Below are 24,550 nucleotides of genomic sequence, written 5' to 3' on the forward strand. Positions count from 1 at the left end.
AAGAACACTTACTGCTCACCAGAGGACCTCTGCTTAATTTCCAAGAACCACATCGAGTCCCTCACAGTTGCCTGTAACTCCAGTTGTGGGGTAAAAGGATCTCATGCCCTCTGACTGCCAAAGGTACTGTAAATATGATATATATAAACTCCCTCAGGCACACATACACACACACACACACACACACACACACACACACACACACATTTTTAAAAATCTTTAATGAGAGAGTTGTGGCTTTCAATTATGTTTCACCAATTTTTAAAAGATGTTTTTATTTATTTATTTTTTTTAGGGCAACTGTGCCTGTGGAGCATGCGTGCGCCTAGGACTCTCAGGGCGAGAGGCCATCGGAATCCTTGACACTGGAGAGTTCTTCAGCCCTGTTACCTCACCAACATAAAACGAAACAGTAACAATGTAACAGCTCGGCCTTCCTAGCCTGCACAGACTGCTGTCCATTTAAAAAGCACACACACAAAGGGGCTAGACGGATGGTTCAAAATACTTGCCCTGCGATTATGAGGTCCTCAGTTTGCATTTCCAGACCCCAAATAAAAAGCCAAGTGCAAAAGAGCGCTCCCATAACCCCAGGGGTGGGGGGACAGACAGGGGGAGTTCTAAGGCCAATTGGACAGCAGGACTATGTCGATGGATCAGAGAACTTTAGGTTCAATGGCAGGTCCATTCTGAAAGAAAGAAAGAAAGAAAGAAAGAAAGAAAGAAAGAAAGAGAGAGAGAGAGAGAGAGAGAGAGAGAGAGAGAGAGAGAGAGAGAGAGAGAGAGAGAGTTCTGGAGAGATGGCTCAGCGGTTAAGGGCACCAGACGGCTCTTCCAGAGGTCCTGAGTTCAAATCCCAGCAACCACGTGGTGGCTCACAACCATCTGTAATGAGATCTGATGCCCTCTTCTGGTGTGTCTGAAGACAGCAACAGTGTACTCATATATAATAAATAAATCTTTAAAAAAATTAAAAAAAAAAAGAAAGAAAGAAAGAAAGTGACTGAGGAAGACATGCAACATCCATTTCTGGTTTCACATGCATGTGCACATACATACACACCCTCAAATAAATAAGTAGTGAATAAATAAGAAGGTTTACAAGGAGAAGCACGTGTCTCTCTTCTACTCTCTGCTCCATTCCTGGCTGGGTGCATGAGACCATCTTGGAAGCAAGAACTGGGAATCTGCCGCTTCCGTTGTCTTCCACGAAGATCCGGAGAACCAAATCTGAGGAAGCTCCAAGTTACCACAGAAGATGCATCTTGCTGCTCTGGATCTAGCACTCGGCGTCTCTGGGATGAATTCACATCAGCAGTCGTGTTACCTCTGGACTTCACGCTCTGTGTTTCTCTTTCTGACGGCTTGTGTTTTCTCAGGCACTGCAACCTAAGTGGACATCTGGAGGCTCCAAGCGGAGGTGCTCAGCCTAAAAGAAGTGGCTGGACCCAAAGGTTTGCAGAGGCACTGGAAAGCTCTGGAAAGGCAATGGCCACAGGGCTATTCTTCTCACATTTGACAGGGATTTCCAAGGCCTGAGGTAAAGCGCATATTTAAATATCGCAGAGTGGATGAAGTTTGGGGAAGTTCAATGGGGAAGCTGGAGTAGGGGGGGACTTTAAGTTTGAACTAAAAATAAGGAGCTATTCATTCAAACTGCTCTCTCAGACTTTAAATGGGAGAGCAGGAAGCTGGTAACTTAGTTGTACTTTTCAAAGTGGGGACAAAGGTATAGTCTTCAGATGTGGGGAAGTGAAGGCAAAATGAGGCCCATCAGGCCTTCAGCACCGGGCTGGAACCTGGGGACTAAGAATAAAACTTGGCATGAGGTCAACTATTTTATGTTTCACATATTTTGTCTACATATCATAAGCATCAGAATTCCTGTTTGAGGGCTGGAGAGAGAGAGAGAGAGAGAGAGAGAGAGAGAGAGAGAGAGAGAGAGAGAGCACTCTCAGCAGTTAAGAGCACTTGTGATCTCTTGCAGAGGACCTGGGTTTGGTTCCCAGTGAACCTGGGAGAGTAGGGCCTAAAGTCGAGGCAGACTAAGGTTTCAAGCAATATCCAACTTCCTCAGAGCAAGAAGCTCTCTTAAAGGATGCACCACACATGTCAAAAACATGTTTTTCCATGAAGGCACGGATATACCAATAACAATAGCAATTGTAATGAATAATCTGAGGAAAACGCACTCCTATCTGCCTCATCTGGGAGGGGCACAAAAGAGCACTCCAGGAAGAACTCCATGTTTCTGAAGAAAATTAGTTCACAAGACTCTTGTATTATTTTCTTGGAGTTTTCTCATGAGCACTCAGAGTTTCACTCACACGACTTCATTCTTGAGCTGTGTTCTGACACCTAGCATTCGCATGCTAGCTCACAACTCTCCAGAATTCCAGTTCCAGTGGACCTGATGCCTTTTTTTTTTTTTAACCTCTACAGGCAGCAGGCACATGTGTGGTGCACATACATATGTACATGCATACATACATACATACATACATACAGGTAAAGCACTTATACATAAAATGAATAAATCTTTAAAAGAATACCTGGGATTTTGCTGTTGGTTTGTTTTTTGTTTGTTTTGTTTTGTTCTGACATGAGACAAGTGGGCCGAGTGCATTCCACAGTTTGCCCTTAAAGTCAAAACAGGGAAGAAAGGAGGATCAGCCGGAAGGCTGCTCCACTGTAAGGAAACACCATCCCCACCATCTCACATGGTCCTTTGTGTTAACAAGGCAGAAACGAGAGGGCGAGGTGGCACGCACCTATAATTCTGCTACTCGGAAGGTGGAGGCAGAAAGGTCAGCTCAGACTCATCTAGGTGAAGAGGGCGGCCTGAGCTATAGAACCAGAAACGGCTCTGTTTATTGAAGTGGAAATCTAGTAGAATCATTATATCTAGGGTAAACACTAGAATGAAATCGTTGTTTCCATTATACCTAGGGTAGACATCCCAAAGACTGTGTTCTGCTATCCGTAGAGTCCTTTTGTTGAAGGAGATTTTCAGTCTTTGCATGACTTGGGTCACAAGACAGTCCCGGCAGATCTGAAATGTCTTACATTATTGGGTATGGCAGAGAGTGCACAGTAAGGACTAACTTTTGGGTGATGTGATGTTCCCCCTCATGAAACATGTAGATTAGGGGCTTTGGTATGAGAAACTGGCTTTTAAACCCAAAAAAGCAACTTTTGTGTAACTCTCAATAAATATTCTTCTTGGACTACCGCTGAGGTTCAGCTCACTGAGGCTGGACTTCCTGCTGCCTCCGAGCCTGATTACATTCTAGAGTGACCTCTTTCTTCAGTTGTCCAACATAACACCAACAGACTCTGGCTTGAAACGAAGCAACCCTCCCCTGCTCCCACCCCTGGTAAAATACAGTGATAATTCTTCTGTTTCCTGTTACTTCTCACTCCTAATCCGGGTCTCTAGACACTTCTTTGCCCATTCACAGCATACCAGGCAGCCTATTTTCTTAACAAATAGTTAACTCAGTTAACTTACTCAAGAAACCTACATCCTCACACCCACCCTCCACTCCCTGAACACTTCCTAACTGCCCATAGTGAGCTGTCACAATGCACCTGAATGGGGCCATTTTCACCAAGGATTTTTAGTAACCTCCAAGAGTCGACCAAAAGACTTCCTGGCTGTAAATCACCTCTTCTGCATCCCCATTCCCCAGACTGCTGAAGTTTATTGCTACCTTAAAGGTCAACAAATGCTTTCCAGGGATGTAAATACAAGACTCAGTTCTCACCTTACTGGAGATAAAAGGTAGTTATTCCGAGTCAAATATGTGTGCCACTGGCCTTTCGCAGCGCAGCTGGCCCGAGTAACAAGTCAGATGTGGAAATGGACACACGAACTTTTACAGTCAAGAAACAAGAAGTGAAATCAGGGCATTGTCTAGATAGTCTAATAGGGACATAGGGAGGTAGTCTGAGGGCTTTTTTTGCTTTGCGTTGGTAGAAGCTATTGGCCCATCAATATGGTTAAGTTTTACCTGATAGTTAAAAAGATGTAGTGACAGCTACGGAAGTGGGCGATCCAAGATTCCTAACACAGACTGATTATAGCCTAGAATCATTTTGCCTCTAGATGTAGAACATTCCAGAACATTCCAGTTCTCCACAGTCAGGGAGCTCTTCCTTGTCAGCTTTGAAAATCTTTGACATTAGGCAAAGCACACTTTCCAGGGAGCTTCAATTCACAAAAAGAACCTCAAATAATCTCTTCCAGGCCCCAATAAGGAAGCAGCATTGTTTGTTTAAATGCTAGTCACCGATCCCTACTGTAGCCACAGGGTCCTTGGCAGGAGCCAGCACTAACCCAACTGTCCCCAAGAACAGGGTGTGTGTGTAGGGTGGGGGACGGTCTGGTACTTGTGGTACTCTGACCTGAAGGTGCAGGCCTGTGTTCTAACACTGTGTTTTCTATCAGAAGAGTTAAATAAGGTAAAATCCCCCTTTAAAATTTGTAAAGAAGCCTCTGGGCAGAACGTCAAGTTCCTCCAGGACCATGGAATCAAAATGTATACCCAGGCTTTGTTTCTCCCCGGAAACTGTGCTGCTCTGGGTTAGTCTCACACATAAGCCTGTGAGGCGGACCTCTGGCCACTGGGAGTAAGTCACCGACCAGCTGATGTTATGAAAACCCAGCTTGTTTCTCTTAAGTTCAGTTATGCATCCTTCTACAGACATAAAACCTGTTGAGAGCATGAGACAGAAACAAACCAATGTATGAAGAGCTAAACACAGTGGGAACTTCAGGTGAAGGAGCCGTTTCCAATTAAAACCCAGAAAGGAGCACCACTGAAAATGGGAGGGAGGAGGGGAGAGGGAGGAGGGGAGAGGGAGGAGGGGAGAGGGAGGAGGGGAGAGGGAGGAGGGGAGAGGGAGGAGGGGAGAGGGAGGAGGGGAGAGGGAGGAGGGGAGAGGGAGGAGGGGAAACAGAGAGGGAGAAGGAACAACAAGGGAGAGGGAGAGGGAGAGGGAAAGGGAAGGAGAGGGGGAGGGGAGGGAGAGTGGGGGAGATGGTGAGGGAAAGGGAGAGGGAGGGGAAGATGGTGAGGAGGAAAGAAGGGGGATGGGCACTGTCATCGGAGGGATCCGGTGCTAGCTTGCCGAAATATTTCGGACAGCACAGCTTTTTCATTTCCTTCAGCCCTGAGTGGATCTCGAGCTACTGCAAAGAAGCTCCCGGTTCCCACTGGGACTGCTCCTACAATGGCCACTCACTGAATTCTGCTTCGAAAGTTCTCACATGACAACCTTCACAGACGACGGTGTGAAATCCCACAAGAAAGCACACTGGAAAGTGACAAACACAGACTCGGAAGACCCACAAGAACAGAAAGAAAAACAAAATGAAACAGGATCCCCACCTCACCTGTGCATTCCAGGGCAGCCACCTCAGGCATCACTCACTCATCAGTAATCAGTGCTGAGCAGTGCAGCGGCCTCTCTACCCTGCAGCCATTTGCCTCACACTGCACCTCAGAGAACTCTCAGAGTCTTTGATGTTAATAGTCCAAAGTCCTTCAGTCTTCCACCCCCAATAAGAACAAAGAACAGAGAGAATATATTGGAAATGTCCCTTCTGGACAACTTCGGGTTTGATTTCCAGAACTGACTGGATTACATCTGTGCATGCCTATTAACACGTTGGAAGTTGGTTTGCCTGTCTGCCAACAATTATTGAGAGTTCTGAAAATCTGTCATGCCCGACCCATAAGATCTTGATATTTTCTAAAACCACCATCTAAAATCCCAGAGTAGAAGTGTGGAGGCTTTCCTACATTAGCAGAGTCTTTCCTACATTAGCAGAGGACTCTATACATCTGCATATCTGGCCTAAGAGAACCTGACATTGCTCATTCTGAAAAAGCATCTTTTCTCTACTCTTTACCATCACCCACCCCCTCATGAATTACCAAAGAGGGAAAAGTGGGTAACGGTTATTAGAAAACGTGAAGTGAAGTATGAAATGACCTTTCTCTCGACGTTAGCTCTTTCCGTTAAAAGTCAGATTATTCATTAAATCTGTCAATCAATAATACCACCAGAAATGTTAAAGGATATTAATGCAAGGTTGGACTTCAGAGTCAGTTTTCTTTAAGAGTGCAGCTCCTGGCAGGTCATGTCAAAGAAATAAAAAGACGATACTAAGTTGGAGGGGTAGAGATCTGGAAAGAATTAGTGGGAGGTGTTGGGAGTGAATGTGATAAAAAAAAAAGGCAGTCTATGAAATTCTCGAAGAATTAATAAAACAAGTCTTTGTTTATTTGTTTTTAAAGAGTGGCTGTCAAGATGGCACACAGGTATAACAACTCATTGAGAAGCTTGACATTCTGAATTCTATTTCTGGAATTTTGTTGGTAAAAGGAGAAACCAACTCCTGTAAGTTATCAAGTTGTCCTCTGTCTTACATGTGCATAACATGACATATATAACATACACATAGATACATATAAACATGCATACACATATTATATACATATACACACATAGATGCTCACAGAGAGAAAAAGGGAGATACACAATTAAATGTCAATCTTTCAAAAAGAAAAAAAAAACAAAAAGAACTCACCTCTAAGACAATTAGTGCAAAGTGTGGCACTTTCTTAATTTTTTTTCAAATAACTGTAAGGTCAGCAATATAGAGGATTCAGTTTGCTGGGCAGTGGTGATGTACGCCTTTGATCTCAGCACTCTTGCAGAGGCAGAGGCAGAGGCAGAGGCAGAGGCAGAGGCAGAGGCAGAGGCAGAGGCAGAGGCAGAGGCAGAGGCAGAGGCAGAGGCAGAGGCAGAGGCAGAGATCTCTGTGAGTTTGAGGCTAGGCTGGTCTACAGAGCTAGTTCTAAGACAGCCAGAGTTATAGAAAAACCCTGTCTGAAAAATAAAAACAAAATAAAACAAACAAACAAAAAAAAAAAAGGACTTACCAAGAGTAAGCCTTATTTGGGGAAAGAAGAGGTTGGTTTGGTTTTTGTTTTGTTAGTTCTGGTTTTGGGGGGTATTTTTGTTTGTTTTTGTTTTTGTTTGAGACAGAATTTCTCTGTGTAGCTTTGGTTCTCTGGGAACTGCTCTGCAGACCAGGCTGGCCTTGATTTCAGAGATCTGCCTGCCTCTGCCTCCTGAGTGCTGGGACTGAAGGCGTGAGCCACTATGCCTAGCTGTGAGCCTGATTTGTTATGAAGAGATCTGATCTAGGAAGCATAGGCATCCTCTCTATTGATTGAATCCAATGGCACAGCAAATATGGTATCCAAAAGGAATGGGTAACTTTTGTCTTGAGTCTCATCAAGGAAGAAATTGTTTTCTAATCCTATTCACTCAGAAAAGCACATAAAGTGACAACCAGATATTGTCAATCTAAGGCTCAGTGTCTCTCTGCTTCTGGCAAATGGTTTCAGGTCTAGTGACCACATCTTATGCACAGATACACTGCTCTGAGTGAGGGGCATGAATGGGTCACCAAAGAGAAGTGGGGGGACACATGAAGTCGTGTGTTTAGCTGAGCGTGTAGGAGTTAGTAGCTATGGATGTCCAAATTGTAATGAGATCGGTTGCACTGTTTTCAGTAAACGTCAGTTAATTCTAAGCAGCTGAGTCCAGAGTGTGTAAGCAGAAAGTATACAAGCTCCAAGAGACTTCAAAGTACATTATTAACTAGGTTACGGGTTGGGTGTGGTTTGCGAAGGTGAGTTACAAACAGCATTTCTCAGAAAAATTATTCCCACATGCCAGAAGCAAAAGAGGGAGGCCTGTGTTAAATGATAATCTGAGAAAACAACTCATAGAAATCTAGACTCTATCCCAACCTGAGAGCAAACAAACAGACAAGCAAAAATAAATAAAAACAAGTCTACTTATGAAATTAACAGCATAGGAACACATATGAAGGAAAAATATGTATATATTTAATGAGTCTGAAGACGTTAAGTAGAACGTATAGGCGTTGGTTGGCCTTCAGCAAGACAAATACAGGGTAAAAGAATATCATCAGCTCTTCGGCTAGCCTTAACTTGGTTGCCCTAGAGAAGGCCAGCCTTTCAAAACTTTCATTGTAAGACTCACGACTCTCAGTTTACAAACACATGACCTTTCAACGCTCAGAGCCAGCCCCATCTCAGAGGCAGCAGCTGCCTAGAGTGGGACCCCCAAGGAAGTGGAAGTTTAGAGTAGAGGGAGGCAGAGGGAAGGGACTACAACGCTAAGGCTATGAAACATGAGCCATCTCAAATCCTACCAATAGTTTTCCACTTGGAACTAACTCATCTTTATTCGTGCAAAGATTGCTTGGTATCAGGTACTATTCCTGGTGGACGGGTTCTGCATTGGTCCTTGGATGGTAGCACTGGGGTCCCATGGTATCAGGCATCCTCTCCAGTCCACAGAGCTCTACTGTGAGGACACAGAAGAGGATCTGGAGTCAGGCAGTGGTAATGATTGTACAACACAATGAGCACCCTTAAAGCCACTCACCTGTGCAGCACGGCGGTTGAAACAGTATAACGCATATTTCCCATGGCCACTGTGAACCACCTCCCCACTACAAAGGAGAAAAAGGAGGTAATAGTCATATTAAAGCAGGCTTACTATCATTGGAAGTTACAGGGTAAAATGGGAATAAGACACCAGCACATACCAATTAGAATAGCTAAAATGATAAAAATGAAAAAAATCTCAAGTCCTATTAACTCCAAATGCTATAAAGAATGAAGAACCATGTAAACTGAGCCAAATACTTAACTTTACTGTACAGTCCACTCATGCTGACAATATGATTCCTTCTGATGCTTATCCAACTGGCAGATAGATAGATTTGCAAGGAGGAAGGAAGCATTTAGTTATATGGTGAGAATCTGCATATGGCTTCCATTTACTCCACACCCAGGGCATCATTAATGAATAACTATGGGAGAAAAAAAATCCCCAACAGTGCACTAATAGCTCTGAAGACAGTTCTCTCTCTCTCTCTCTCTCTCTCTCTCTCTCTCTCTGTGTGTGTGTGTGTGTGTGTGTATGAGAGAGAGAGAGAGAGAGAGAGAGAGAGAGAGAGAGAGAGAGAGAGAGCTGTGAGGCATGGGGACAGCACCAGGTGGGTACCATAGCACAAGTGTTTCTTCTTGTGTCTAGCTCTGCAAAGCCTAGAGCTCACTGTGTGTTTTCTGGATGAGTAAATGAATGCATGCTACATGTAGTCTACCAAGGAGCCTCCCCTTGCTAGATTTAGTTCCCTTTAGAACATCCCCTATCCCCTGACACTCACCCAAACCCAACAGTCTGTGAGGGACCTGGTTGAGGCAGGATGCTACAAGTAGAAAGCCAGTTTGGGTTATACGGCAAGACCTTGACTCAAAACAAACAAACAAACAAACAAACAACAAAAAAAAACCAACAACAAAACCCAAAAAACAAAAACCAGGGTCAGAATTGTTTAAATATCAAAGCACTTGACAATAATGTTTGAAGATTTGCTTTAACACATTAAATTGGATAGCAAAATAATTGAGTAGGAAGATCCTAGACTCTAATTTTAGTTCAGATCCAACACTGGTGCTGGAGGGAAGTTTGTAAGATGGGGAAGGAAATGTTTTCTATCTGACTCTCCACAGTTCTCTAACATCTGTCTGGTCTCTACCAGGTCAGTGCAGAGGGCAGAACTTTAAATACCTACGGTCTGTGCTTCCCCTCTTGTAAACTGGAGTTTCTGGTTTCTTCCCAACTTCAGTAGGTCCCTCAGGAATTTCTCTTCATGTGATCTTCTGTCTCTGCTCACTCATAGGGGCCCAGGAACCTTTTTCAATGCTGCTGCCCAGGTGTGAGCAGATGGCAGGGCACTTGAAGAAGACCCTCCTTTTGATACAGGATGTGAAAAAAGCAATCATGGAGAGATGCTAGAAAGTGCAGAAATTGGTACAGAGCAGGACAGACTATATATTCTCATGCCCTACACATTCTTCTTTTCCTACTTATACCCTAGTACTGGCTATATCTCAGGATACTGGTTTCAGGCAGGGGCCAACAAGATCAAGTAGTCACAAACAGCATAGAGTGATGAGTTCAAAATGAGACTGTCTTAGTAAGGCTTTACTGATATGAACAGACACCATGACCAAGGCAACTCTTATAAAGACAACATTTAATTGGGGCTGGCTTAGAGGTTCAGAAGTTCAGTCCATTATCAACTAAGTGGGAGCATGGCAGCATCCAGGCAGGCATGGTGCAGGAGAGGCTGAGAGTTCTTTGTCTTCATCGGAAGAACACTAGGGAAAAACTGGCTTCCAGGCGGCTAGAATGAGGGTCTTAAAGTCCACGCCCACAGTGACACCCTTCCTCCAACAAGGCCACACCTCCAAATAGTGCCACTCTGTATCAGTGAATTAGTTAAACCACTTTGGTTCCCAGAGGGTTGCTCTTCCAGTGACCCATCAGAGCCCTCTGGATTTGTGAATGAAAGACACACATAAAAGCTAATTTTGATATGCCTTGAATAGCTCAATGGCTGGGCATTTCTAATCCTCCCCATAGCTAACAAATCCACCTCCATTATTCCTGGGTTAATATCTTTTAAAATCTATATTTTATCTTTGTTACCCTGGGTGACCTCTTATCTTTGCTGCCCAAGAAATGTCTGACAGTCCTTTCGGTCCTTCTTGTATCTACATTTTGGACATTACTCCCTCCTATTTCTTCCCTTTTGGTCCATCCTACCCCTTCTCCTGATGGAGCTTTCTTGCTCCTTCCTTGTTCTTCCCCGGGGAACCTAGAAGTCCCACCTTATTCATACTGTCCAGTCATTGACCATTGGCTCTTTATTGATCAATCAAAAACCAATTGGGTACCTTCAATTATAGGACATGTAGATTCCTGATTTGGGTGGCTGAATTAAGACAAAGCATTAGAACCAATCCCCAACATCTCATCTTTTCTGTCCAGAGAGAGAGAGAGAGAGAGAGAGATCATTTCTTAGACATAAATTGAGCATAAGCATAATAATTATGTAAATTATAAAATAACTAACATCCAGTCTATCATAATTGTCAATAAGATAAAACACTCTACCATCTATCCTAACTTAAAGAACTTATAATTCTATATCTGAATTATGTTTTGATTTTAGCTTGTATTACCATCTGGAAACATCCTTTCTTTCTTTCTTTTTCTTTTTTCTTTTTTTCGGAGCTGGGGACCGAACCCAGGGCCTTGTGCTTGCTAGGCAAGCGCTCTACCACTGAGCTAAATCCCCAGCCCCGAAAACCATCCTTTCAAACCTATATAATCTCTCTCAATGTTAAACAACTTGAGTTTGATTGTGAGGCTATAACTAGTCTTCAACCCCATCAAAAGTCCAAGAACAAATTAAATATGAACTGAATATACAGAAAGTGAAACACGTAGCTTCCAAAACTTAAATTGTAGAGACAGCTGACTACCTGGGCAGCCCCTGATTTCTTATAACGTTGGGGCATCTGTACTCAGGCTTCTGGCTCAGAGTCGTCTGGTAGGCTTTGAAATGAAGCAGGAACTAGTTTGTTTTGTCTTGGCTAAACTAATCTGTGCTCTTTTCCCCCCTCCCGCCGACTCCTGTGTGTTCTTTCTTGGACAATACTTTTCGTCTGTATTTGAATAGGGCAAATTTCGTTTAGTGGCTACTTTGCCATAACCGGAGCAACTCTCTATGGAGGTTTTGATGCTCAAATTCTTCTTTGAAGGGGAATGGGCAAGCTGTCAGGAGCATATATGTCTTATTTTCACTGACCCTTAATAATAAAACAACATTAAATGAATGTGGATTTCTGATGTTTTTGAAGACTATCATCTATGTAAAGTATATCTGAGCTGTCAAACCTTAACTGCTCTCAACCATTTCTATTTGAGTAAATTGAAAATGTTTTATTATAATTAAATCAGAACTTAACATAACCATGAGCTTATTATCTGGCCATAATTTGTGTTACTTAATCATCCTAAATAGTTTGTAATAACAGCTATTAGAAGGACTAGGTCAAAGCCTTGTAATCTTAAATGAGTTGTATAGGCACAATGCCTATCTAAGAGTAACAATATTAACCTCAAATTTTGTATCAATATACAGATTTACACCAATGAAAACCTAATTTTATACCAATAAATAAATTCTGTACCAATGTAAGAAATTATAACTTCAATTTTTCATCAATTATAAATATTTCTATCAATGTAAGATTATGGCTACACAATGCTTTGTTCAAGAATAAAATTTGTAATCTATCTCAACTTTTTCCTTCCTGTTCAAAATTATGACCATTCTAAATTATCCCTTAAAATGGCAACCTATCTATAATTTATAAAATAACCATAACCAGACACCCAAACCCAAGGGATCAGGATGATGACTTTCCATGGCTTCTTCCTGCTAAATAGGGTGACAGGAAATTCTATAAAGGTCTGGGAAGGAGTAGGAAAATTAGAAAAATTTGTTAGGCTTAAGAAAACTAGCTTTAGCATTTGTTATCTAGTCTCTGTATGCTTAGAAAGCTCAGGTCTTGACTGAAGTTTTGACTGGAACCATCTGAAAAGTTAGATGAAGCCAGATCATCTGGAATCAGCAGCAATTCCTGAAGCTGTTTTGAAAGCAAGTCTCTGGACAGCATCAGAAAGCCAGGGGCTGGAACAGCAGGTCAGTTCGGTGTCCCAGGGATGAATCTTGCCCAAGTTGTAACTTCTGTAACATATGAATCTCACAACCAAAACTTTAATTCTATTAACATATTCATAAGGTACACAGATCAGTTAAGGATAAATTTTGTTTCTTGTTTGAGAAGGTAAGGCAATTGTCTTTTTTTTTAAAGATTTATTTATTTATTTATTTATTTATTTATTTATTTATTTATTTATTTATTTATTATGTGTAAGTACACTGTAGCTGTCTTCAGACACACCAGAAGAGGGCATCCGATCCCCATTACAGATGGTTGTGAGCCACCATGTGGTTGCTGGGAATTGAACTCAGGACCTCTGGAAGAGCAGTCAGTACTCTTAACCACTGAGCCATCTCTCCAGCCCCAGCAATTGTCTTTTTTATGAATTACTTTGATCAATAAGCACTTGTAATAAATCTCTATGCCATTTGAAGGATGGCATGATGAATCTTAAGGTTTCTATCACTAATAAGGTTTAGTTTAAATTTATCTGGTTTTGGCTAGAGACCTTTTCATGTCTAAGCCAGTTACTGGGCTGTTCCCATGTCAAGGAATCAGCAGATCAAGTTACCTGCCCTGTTTGGTCTTCTTGATATTTTCTTTTCTGTCTATAGCCAAGATTTCAGGGATGGGGGGGTCTTACCCTATCACATCTAATCCATATCACTCTGGAAGGGGTTCAAAGCCTTTTCTCCTTTCCTTCAACACAAATATAAAGCCTCTGTCCCAAAATATCATGTCTTTGGTCCAGTAACTGGAAACCATTAAAAGTATAGATAGAAGTAATTTAACAGCTTGTCCCCTCTCCCAGAGGAATTTTAGTATAACCACCAAACGCATAACCATACACATTTTGATAATTAAAACAACTCAAAGTAATTAAGATAATCTAAATAAATATTCGAATCTGTTGAGATAGTGTTTTTCAACATCTCTTTTCTGTCCTCACACAATTAATTTTTTTTGATAGTGATACCAAGGCCTAAATTTATACTCTCTGAGATAGGTTTAGGTCCCCTAACCCCTGCTTATGACCTACAATTTAAGATCAAAAGCCTAAAAGTATTTATTTATCTATGTATTTGATTTTAAATAAATTCTCTTCTACCTACTGTATAAGCCTATTTCTAGGCTCCTCTAGATTTCTCATAACAGGCAAACAATCTCAGAAATTTCATGTAGACCAGTTCAAAGATCTTGAGTATTTGCCTTTGCAAGACCTTTCCAAATTTTCTCTAAAGTATTTTTATTTTCATTCAAACTATTCTCTCATTTCATGTATTTATTTTCTACATTTGAAATCAAAGGACTGGATTTCTTTACTCCATGATTATTTCAGAACATTTAAACAATTACCATTATACTCCCTTCTTTCCTTAAAAACAATTAAATCAAATTTCTGTCCTTTATTATCTGCTTGTAGGAAGCAAGCAGTGCCTACCATCTGATTCTGCGCTCAGCAGCCAGCCTGTGCACAGCAGGGGCTCCCAGCACCTCTGAGCTGAGGCTCTCTGTATTGCTCTAAACTGGGCGAAGAAATCCCCACATGGCTTGAGTAAAATCTGTAGCCTGCTAAGAAACCAATTCTACCCCCAGATCTTTATCTAACACCATGGTATGTGTGTTCCACCCGAGAATCTCTAAATAATTTTTAGTAGTGAGTTCTTGCCCCACTTTGGGCACCATCTGTAGTGGTGAATTGGTTAAACCACTCTATGCTCCCAGCAGGTCGCACTTCTAGCCACACACCAGAGCCCTCTGGATTCCCAAATGAAAGACACAAGACACACACACACACACACACACACACACACACACACACACACACACACACCAGCTAAATTCGATATGTCTTGGCTAGCTCAATGGCCAGGCACTAGCATATATTTCCCTCTGGTACTCCTGGCTTAACACCTTCTAATTTGGAGGAGACATTGGCTAAGACTATCTGCCACCTGAACTCCAACTTTCTGCAACTCAATTCTTAGCTCCACTCACACTGTGGATTTTGCCCTTTATAGCCAGTCTCTCATGGTCAGAGCAGGCTATGTGAGTGGCTTCCTTGTAGGAACACATGGCATCCCCAGGAAGACTCCAAGTGTCAGATTGCTCAGGCTCGGGTGACAAAAGCAAGACACTGAGCAACTTAAATCATGGGTTTGTTTTTCTAAGCTCTAAGGCTGGACGTCTCAGAGAAGAGTGTGTGCAGGGCAGATTCCTCTTGTAGCCTCTCTCATCTACCTGTGGATGGCATCTCCTGAGTCTAAACACTGTTCACTCTGGCTCTATGTCCCAAGCTTCTCTTCCAATAAGAACACATTCATATTGGATTAGGACAACGCTAATGTCCTTGTTATAACTGAACATCTTTTATATACCATCTCTCTAGACACAGTCACATTCTGAGGTGCTAGAGGCTAGGACTTTCAGCACATGAACTTGAAAGTGAATCAAGGCATCCCATGATGCTCCAGGAGGGTATATATTTGTTTTTGCCCCTTCTCCAAGGAGGGCAGTGGGTTTAGGGGGGCCTAGTTTATACTAGTAGTCTCTGTGCCCTGATCTCTTTCCTATGAGACCACAAACAAAGAAGTCATTGGCACATGTGGGCCATAAGGAGGTGTTTGATGTGGGTAAAACTCAGTATGACCACTGAGAATGGGCAAGGTGGCCCATGTGGCCACCGAGGCATGCTGGTATGCAGATCGGGACAGTGTCTCTAAGTGCACAGCAAGTGTTGTTCTTTATGATCCCACAGAAATCTCCTCAGACTGAAAGTTTGGACTATGGTTAATGTTGTTTGACAAATGAGAGGAAAGACTTGGAGGGGACATTGGCCAAGACTATCTGCCACCTGAACCCCAACTTTCTGCAACTCAATTCTTCTCTTCTGTTGCCCCATATGCAAGTCTCTTGGCACCTGCTTTGAGTGGTTCATAGCAGGACCACCTAGAGAAAAGCACCAAGTAAATTAAGAAGACCCCCACTGGGGCCACAATCTCACGAAATTGCCAAAGGTCTTGTCTACCCATCTTACTCAATTATTGGGGATTCTCATAAGCCCCTACATGAATTTCTCCACCAGTAGCATCTCATGCCTTAAAGAGTCTCTCAGTTTCTGAACTACCCAGGGAGAGCATGTTGCATTCATTCACATTCTCCATTTCTTGTTTATTAATTCATCCATGCTTATATCCCCTCATCCTAGGGGAACCATTTAATGCTTCTCTTCCCCACTCCACCCCAAGTTTCTTTGTAAGTTTCTCCTGAGTCCTGCCCCTGCACAGGCTGACTATCTAGAAGCTGTGGGTAGTTACCTAGGACATTAGATAGTGACAGTGGAGTGGGAGGAAGCCACAGATAGGGTTCAGGGTTAGGTTCTCCTCTCTTAGTATGGCCTGCATGAAGCCCCCCATGGAACATTTGTTCTCCAAAAGCCTTCACAGATCAGGTGACATATGGGTGGGAAGTCCCTCTTCTGTGGTCACTCAGCTCTCTGAACTTATTCCTGGAGATTCTTGTGACACCAAAGCCTGGCACCATCAGTCACAACAACCTGCTTCCAAGAGCTTAAATCCCATTCTGTGCTCAATCATAAGACCTCAGCGCCTTCCACTGTGCTATGCTAAGGCTGCTGTTGCTGCCTTTCGTAGTGTGGACAGGAGCTCATGGGATATACCAAGATACCTCTAATTTCTTTGCAGCGTCCCTGGCTCAGGATCCGGGATACCAGCTGGTGAGGTCTAAGAAACCTAATTGCCCCCTGCTCATCAGAGGCATAAAGAGCAGTGACACAGGTAGATGGAAATTATTCTATGAGATAAAATTACAGAGAAATCCAGGACTAAGTGAGTGTGACTGGTAAGCAGTGAGGTCACCTTTAAAATCTTGGGGGTCCTCCAGGAATGGCTAGATGGGGTCTATGATTCTCCTCTCATGGGGATCCTATGACACTGGGGCTGCTTGAAGGAACATTGCCTTCTTGAGGCACAGTCTCCTCTGTTGGGATAGCCTTTTTTACTTTGTTTGAAGGCACGGCTCGGCTCGGTATTTTCATTTGTTAATTCTGTACTGCTGGAGAGGTTAGTGCTGGCAGGATTTGGTATTGTCATCTCTATAGCCTATCAGCTGCGGTTTTCTATTTTGTAAATATTCACCCTTCCTCCCCCTCCTAAAGGAACTCTAGAGAGGTAGCAGAGGTTGTTTTGATGCTAAGTGGTTGTAATAGAAATCTGAGGGACAGTAGCTCTGTCAGGAAGAAGGGGAATGGAACTTCCAGGCAGAGACTGTCACAGGAGAAGAAAGTCTGGTTAAGTTAGATGAGCTAGCTGGGTGACTGCCCAAGAAAAAGGCGTAAGCTTTAAATGATATTAAAAGTCTCTGTGTCATTATTTATGCTGCTGATGGGTCTGAGAAAGTCCCTTTATACTCTTCTCTGTGGTACATTTGGGGTCAGCACTATAGCTTATGTCTCCGTCTCTATAGCTCGCACACGCCTGACATTCACATCTCAGGACCCCCAAGATTGTCTGTCTCAGTAACCCTACTTATTCCATGTCCTGAGCCTGTGGGAAGTGGACACCCCACCCCCACTTTCTCCTAAATGTCAGTTGTCCTCATCCACAGTGGCCTAAGACCACCCTCTTCTCAGTGCTGACCCTCCTTCCCAGACCTCAGCACTATGGCACCAACTTCACCTGTCTGGTGACTTTCTCTGTAGCTGGTGTGACTGTGGAGAAGGCCGTGTTACCTGTGAGTGAATCTAGAACATCTAGTTCTTCAGAGTATGAGAGGACTAGACGGTGCTGTTGGAGAGCCATGATGACTGAGTCCTAGAATACTGGCAGAGTAGAAGTCATATAAGAACACAGGACCTGTGCCTCTGTGAGTGTGATTTCTTGGAGATGGGGTCAGGGTGTTGGCATACCTCACTTTTACTCCAAGTGACGAGAGAACTTCCTTTGCTGACATCATGATATGCAGAACCCCAATAAGTTCCTCTCAGAAACTAACACAGCAAGACCACCTCCTCATGAAGCTGTTGCTGCTGTTATAGCCCTGCTTCTAATCTGCCTCACCTTGTTCAAGTGAGCCTCAGCTCTGGGTCTCTGCGTGGAGCAGAGACTGTGGCCAGGGTATGTGAGAATCCAGGCAGCAACCACTTAACAAATATGCCTGTATCCTGGGTGTCCAGAAGAGGCCCTTGGTATCACCGCATCATCAGGGCCACTGGTTGATCTGCCAGAGTCACATCCACAAAGACAATGCAATGATCCTTAGTCTGAACAAAGCAGGCTAAAAGAGTGAAGTCTCTCGGGAAGAAAGAAGCCAGGACAGTAAAGGAAATAAACTGCATTCACCCTGCCACCAGGCCAGTATCTTGGGTAAATGATATAGGTGTCCCAGGACCCCATGATCCCTCAAGAAATGGCCTGTGCTGACCTATGCTGCTGTCTCATTCATCAGTCCAGTTGTATTTGTATCTTGTACTCCCTTGACTCTTTTAAGGCACAGCAAGTTTTTCCAATCAGGAAACGATAACCAATGAGAAAACAGAGACAAGATTCCCAGGGGAAATGTGTATACAAGATTACATAAAATCACATAGGTTGAGACCAGGGCTTATCGTCAGTCTGCATATATGTGGAGATAGAGTGCACTAGAGACTTGAATGTGGAGTTTATGAGGAGGAAATAGATGAGAGTCTATAGTTGTTAGTCTCTGCTGATTAGAACAGCCACTCTGAACGATTCAAGCTGGCTCAGGGGTTCAGGTCATCTCTATTCACCTGTAACCTGGACAGTGAGGTGGAAGTATAGAAGGCCTAGCATGTCAGAGCTCCCTGAAGGATGTGTCTCCTTGAAGGATTGTATAGGATGTTTGCATTGGAAAGATGTATGCAGGGGTTGGGGATTTAGCTCAGTGGTAGAGTGCTTGCCTAGCAAGCGCAAGGCCCTGGGTTCGGTCCCCAGCTCCGGAAAAAAAAAAAAAAAAAAAAAAAAGGGAAAGATGTATGCAGAAGTGGATCCTTCATTGTCTGGAGGATGGTGCTCTTTCTGTCTCTGTCTCTGTCTTCCCTCCCCCTCTCCTCTGCCTCCCATCCCCTCTCAGAGAAGCACTGTTTCCACAATCCTCAGGAGCCTGGATCAGAACATGAGACAGGGTGAGTATATTCCCAAGCATGCTTCTCTTGGTAAGTTACTTTTTCTGTGGCTGTGACAAAACACTGACCAAAAGTAACTTGAGGAAGTTTATTTTAGCTTCCAACTTAACTCCCAGGCAACTGACCTTCCCTGGAGGAAGTCAAGGCAGGAGCTTACTTCCTGTTTACTTCTTACTGCTTACTTCCTCTGGGTGGCTCAGCTTTCTTTTGTCATCAGTCTAGATCCACCCTTATAAGAGAAGGGATGGGGGTGGGGACTAAGAGTTTGTACAGTACACACCCAGACACCAACTTCTCAACACAAAGGAGACTTAATACCCCAGAGGGAAAACGTGGGGTGGGATGGGGAGGTGCCTCTAGATTGGGCAAAGACAATCAGCAAAAAGCAGATTTTGTTGTTGTTGTTTATTTTGTTTGTATTTTCTTTTTTTTTTTCTAAGAGTGGGGTTTTTTTTTTTTTTTTTTTTTTTTTTTTTTTTTTTTTTTTAAGGACAAAGGGAGGAAGCCTGGGCTAGGGTAACTTGGTAAGTCCTGATTGGACAGGTTATTTAGCCAGTGTAGCCAAATAATGAATTTTGATTGCAGGACCTTTGTCTCAGGAATGAGTTTGTGGCCAAATAAGGGAATGGACCTTGGATGTAATCTAATGGTGCTTAGCAAAGGAGAGGGAAGGGAAAAGGGCAAAAACTGTCAGTGCCCTGTTGGCAAAGCTGGGATCTGTTAGAGAGCCCTTCAACCTGCCTAAGGATGGCACTGCTCACAATGAAGTGGACCCTCCTCCATTAATTAGCAACCGGAAATAACACCCTCCCCCCAACCCATACCCCCTGTCCGATATGATGGAGGCAATTCTCAATTGAGGTTGTTGCTCTGTCTCTCCGTCTCTGTCTCTGTCTCTGTCTCTGTCTCTGTCTCTCTCTCTCTCTCTCTCTCTCTCTCTCTCTCTCTCTCTCTTTCCACTCCCCGACTCAGAGAAGCACCATTTCTATAGGTGTGTCAAGATGCCAATCAAGATTAGCCATCACACTGGCTTCCAGCCCCTCTGCATCCTTGTCCTCTACCTCTTCTTCCTCTGTAAGGCGCTCCAGAGCATGTCTGTGCCAGTTCTGAATACACTTTGCAGTTAATACTCAGGAAGTCAGGCAAGAGGCTTGTAGCTTCTAGGCCAAGTGGGGCTACAGAGTGAAGTCTTGCCTCTAAAACAGCACAGTCCAGGGTCCCATTGATGGATCTGAGTGGGAGCTCAGACGCTAAATAAATCTTGATGATCAAGCAGCAGCCCACCTGAGAGCACTGAGCCAAGTCTCCACGTCAGAGACGTCGCAGACTTCAAAGACTCCATCGATATCTATAGATGGCAAAATGAACATAAAAGTCATGGATGGTACTAGTGTGGTCTCTCTGAGTAACTTGAAGAATTTTAGTTGTCAATGACTGGCTTGGTCAGCCCTGCAAGCGAATCACCATCACTCTGGTTCCTCCAAGAATGAGGAGCTTCTGACATATTGAAGTGGAGGTGAAGAGCTCATAACCAAATCTGGAGTTAAAGGATGGTTCCACATGGAATGGAGTTTGGATATTCTCCAACTTTAGATCTGAAAGTGGGCAAAACCACAAATAAGAGAAGAGTCTCGGAAAATGCCCAAACCCTCCACCACTCAGAGTCAGGAAGATGAGGCAGAAGAAGCAAGAGCACTGGGAACAGAAGCCACTAAACAAAGCTACTGACAAGGATGGCACAGAGATGGGTCCTTTGGTCACAGGTGATTGATAAATTATTTCTCTGCCAGGGAAATGAATCAATTCAAGCCAGATTACGTTATATTAAATGCAGATTTATTGGGAAGCTGCTCTCACTGTGAGTTCGCTGTCCTCAAGGACTGAGGCCAGGGAAGTCACCATGGGGAGGGGGCAGGAAGGAGGAAAAGAAAAGAGAGAAAGAGCATACACACACTCGCAGAAAGAGGAGAGAGAGAGAGAGAGAGAGAGAGAGAGAGAGAGAGAGAGAGAGCGCAAAATGTCTCGATTATGTAGGCAGGAACCTCTCCAGAAGGGGCAGCCCAGCCCTTGAGCTAAAAAGTTCAGAGTTGGTGGTTGGTGGCAGGGTATGCCAGGTAGGGACTGAGGGATGCTAGGAGAACCTGGATGCCAGGTTTGTTTTGATATGTAAAATATCCACCTCAGTCCCTTGTCCTGGGGTCCAAAACCAAACAGTGATGGGAAAGTGAAAGAGGAGAATGGCTGGCTGTTTCACAGGCAGATAGGTGCAGCTGGCCAAGGATGAGAATGACCTGGGATTCAAGTGAGCCGGATCAAACCGATATTCACACCACCAGTCTGGGGAGGAAATCTCTTGGGATTGCTGAGCATTGGGGAAAAGATGGTTCAGAGATTAAGAACACTTGCTGCTCTTGAAAAGGTCCTGAGATCAGTTCCCAGTACCAAGACCAAGAGATTTACAATTTTGCCTATAACTCCAGTTCTGAGGAATCTGGTGTCCTTTACTGGCCTCTACAAGTACCATACACATATGGCACACAGAAACATATGCCTACCTACATACAGACACTTAAATAAAAAACAATATTTCCAAATGTCTGGGTATAGGTTATAGACAACCACAGGAGAAACCTATAGCTTCTTCTTGAAAAAAATATTAAAATAATAAAAATCAGATCGAGCAGAAAGAGCCCCGAATTCTCCAGTAGCACTCCAAGTTATGATGGAATCATGATCATGCCAGCACTCATGGTAATGGCTCAAAAGACAAATAGAATGGTCTGTTGTTGTTTTGAAACCACCAGTGCCCACACTCTATCCCTGCCTACTGAGAAGGGACCATTGATCTGTTTGTTATAGAGGGAGTATGGGTATACTGGTCAGGACATTACGGGGTAATTGGCAGACTTCCGGTCCAGAGAAGATGGCATTGACTCACCTCCACCTCCTTTCTTTAAGCAAGAATAATATACCTCAAAAATAATGCAAGAGGCAGAAAAAACAGACTCGAGGATATGTTGAAAAGGCCAGTTGGAGGGTTGGGGATTTAGCTCAGTGGTAGAGCGCTTGCCTAGCAAGCACAAGGCCCTGGGTTCAGTCCCAGCTCCGAAAAAAAAAAGAAAAAGAAAAGAAAAGGCCAGTTGGTTTGGGACTTGGGGTTGAAGAACAAAACAGAAGAGGAGCATTTATATCTCCATCGCACACAACATCTGTATCCTCACCAAACACACCCTTTACCAGAAGAGTCTTCAGAACCTATCTATCCACAGAGAACCCCACAGTGCAAGGCAGTGGTGTGAGCTCATGGGCTCACCCATCTCCTATGTGGAGCCCTCTCTACAGCATTATACTACTGCTTCATCCTTCACTGACCTTAGAACCAGTTTCTTCAAGCTTCTAGCAGAGACTGAGGGCCAGTAGTTCTCCAGGAGTTCTCCAGACATTCAGCACCAGACAGACTGCTGAGACATCAGCTTGTGAACTAGCAAGCTTGGTCTCTAGTGTGAGACAACCATCATTTGGACTACCCACACAGTATCAGATTCAAACAGGTCTGTTCTTCTAGAGAACCCTGACTAATACATACACACATGCACACACACGCACACACACGCACACCAAGCAAGTTCAACGTGTTTATTTTTCCTCAGTACTGAGTGAGTCTGGAAGTTCTAGATCAACCTCTTTACAACAGATATCCCTCTGAGGCCTCTCTCTTTGGCCTGCAGAGGGAGTCTTTGCCCCATGACCTCACGTAGATACCCTGTGTGTATATGTCTGTATCTGTGGTGGTTAACCGCTTGGAAACTTGAGATCCAGACTCGCCCGAGACATAGCCCTGAATACACTGCTGGGTGATTATCACGATTAGGTTAACTGAAGTGAAAAAAACCCATCCACTTTTGGTGGCATCATTTCATGGGTTAGGATCCCAAACTATACAGTAACCTGAGAGCAGTCTTTCCTCAACACTCTGCTTCCTGACTAAAGGTGAAAATATGGCCTGCCGCTGCACACTCCTGTAGCCGTGACTTAACCATCACGATGGCTTGTAACCTCCAACCCTGAGTCAACGTAAACCATTTTTGTCTTTAAGTTGCTTTTATCTGGATATTCTTCAACAGCAGCAGCAAAGTTATTTTGGCAATTAGAGTTCCAGTCTCCCCCTCTTCTTAAAAAATCATTAACACATACTCTCTCTCTCTCTCTCTCTCTCTCTCTCTCTCTCTCTCTCTCTGTCTGTCTGTCTCTCTCCCCCCCCCCACCTCCATGCCCACCATGGTTTGAGTGTGCCCCTGTGCACTGGTGGGGGTCAAAGGGCAACTTTTGAGAGTTAGTTCATTCCTTCCACAATGTGAGTGACCAGGCTGAGTGGTAAATGCCTTTGCCTTCTGAGCCATGTCGCTGACCATCAACCCTTTTTCTTTCTAAAGTTTATTTATTCATTCATTTTACATCCCAATATCAGTCCCCCTCTCCTCCCAGTACCCACTCACACAGATCCTCCCCCATACCCCCTTCTCTTCTGAGAAAGGGGAACCCCTCTGGGTATCACACCATCATCACCACCCTCACCACCACCACCACCTCCATCGCCACAACCACCACCACCACCACCATCATCATCCCCCCACAGCACATCAGGCCACTTCAGGACTACACACATCCTCTTCTATTGAAGCCAGACATGGCCACAGTCAGGGAAAAGGGATCCACAGGCAGGCAACGGATTCAGGGACAGCTGCCACTCCAGTTGCTGGGGGACCCACATGAAGATCCAGCTGCACAGACGGGGTGGGGGTGGGGCCTAAGTTCAGCCTGTGCTCACTCTTTGCATTAGCCTCTTTCTTAATAAAAACAAATGAGAAACAAATGCGACAGTTCAGGAGCGGAGGGCGGCTCTTCCTCGCTGACTTTGGCTCCCATGATGCCACACAGGAAAAGTGGAAGTGTTTATTTTCCAAGGGCCTTGATATCGCTGATAACCTGCGGGTGGAAAGTTCCTTCCTTCTCTGTGGTCAGTCACCCTGCCTCTCTTCATTCCTGGGCTAGGTCAGTAGGACGACTTCTCAGTCCTGTGACATTGAAGCCTATGACCCTCGAACTGACCAAGTTTTCTGTCTCTGGAGCCTAGGACCTTTCACTGCGTGATGCTGTGGGCACAGCTGCTGCCCCTGCTGTGGGCAGGTGAGTGGGAACAGGGACAGGGCTAGTGGGACAGAACCAAGATAACGCTCATTTCTTTGCAGGGTCCCTGGCCGTGGAGAATTATGAGCTCTCATTGACTGAATCAGTGACAGTGCAGGAGGGTCTGTGCGTCTTTGTACCCTGCCAAGTCAAGTACCCTGCTTCCGGGGGTTCTGTTTTTGGCTACTGGTTCCGGAATGGGGCCAACACAAACCTCAACTCTCCAGTGGCTACAAATGACCCACATCGACCAGTACAGCAGGAAACTCAAGGTCGTTTCTATCTCGTGGGGGGCATAGATACTAAAAATTGCTCCCTGGACATCAGAGACGCACGGAAAAGTGACACAGGAAAGTACTTCTTCAGGTTGGATGGAAGTGTGAAATACAGTTTCCAGAAGCCGAGGCTCTCTGTGCATGTGACAGGTAAGAGGGCTATATGGAGGTCCTTGTTCTAAAATCTCTGGGTGCCTTGGAAACCACATAATGAGGCTGGTTGGGGG

At 44.1% G+C, this 24,550-nt stretch overlaps 1 protein-coding gene and 1 long non-coding RNA gene across 25 annotated transcripts in view; one reads left to right on the forward strand and one right to left on the reverse strand.

Moving 5' to 3' along the window:
* Positions 1–248: 248 nt before the first annotated feature.
* Positions 249–3,852, reverse strand: LOC147996788 (uncharacterized). Its single transcript, XR_015651078.1, has 3 exons — positions 3,768–3,852; positions 2,553–2,639; positions 249–1,535 (listed from the first exon to the last, which is right to left on the reverse strand). It is a non-coding gene; the product is annotated as an uncharacterized LOC147996788 (long non-coding RNA).
* A 19,859-nt stretch (positions 3,853–23,711) lies between these two features.
* Siglecf (sialic acid binding Ig-like lectin F) overlaps positions 23,712–24,550 on the forward strand; it is a 29,834-nt gene continuing 28,995 nt past the window's right edge. For 9 of the 24 annotated variants that reach the window (XR_015683361.1, XR_015683368.1, XR_015683359.1 and 6 more), the window contains exons 1-2: positions 23,833–24,048; positions 24,111–24,473. Coding sequence is in view for 3 of the 24 variants with exons in the window: in XM_087654124.1 (XP_087510250.1) it covers positions 23,734–23,878; positions 24,111–24,473 (508 nt within the window). In the remaining 21 variants the exon portion in view is untranslated. 24 annotated transcript variants of the gene reach the window in all.

This window comes from Rattus norvegicus, chromosome 1, assembly GCF_021556685.1.
Source record: "Rattus norvegicus strain SHRSP/BbbUtx chromosome 1, alternate assembly SHRSP_T2T, whole genome shotgun sequence".
NCBI classification, from domain to species: Eukaryota; Metazoa; Chordata; class Mammalia; order Rodentia; family Muridae; genus Rattus; species Rattus norvegicus.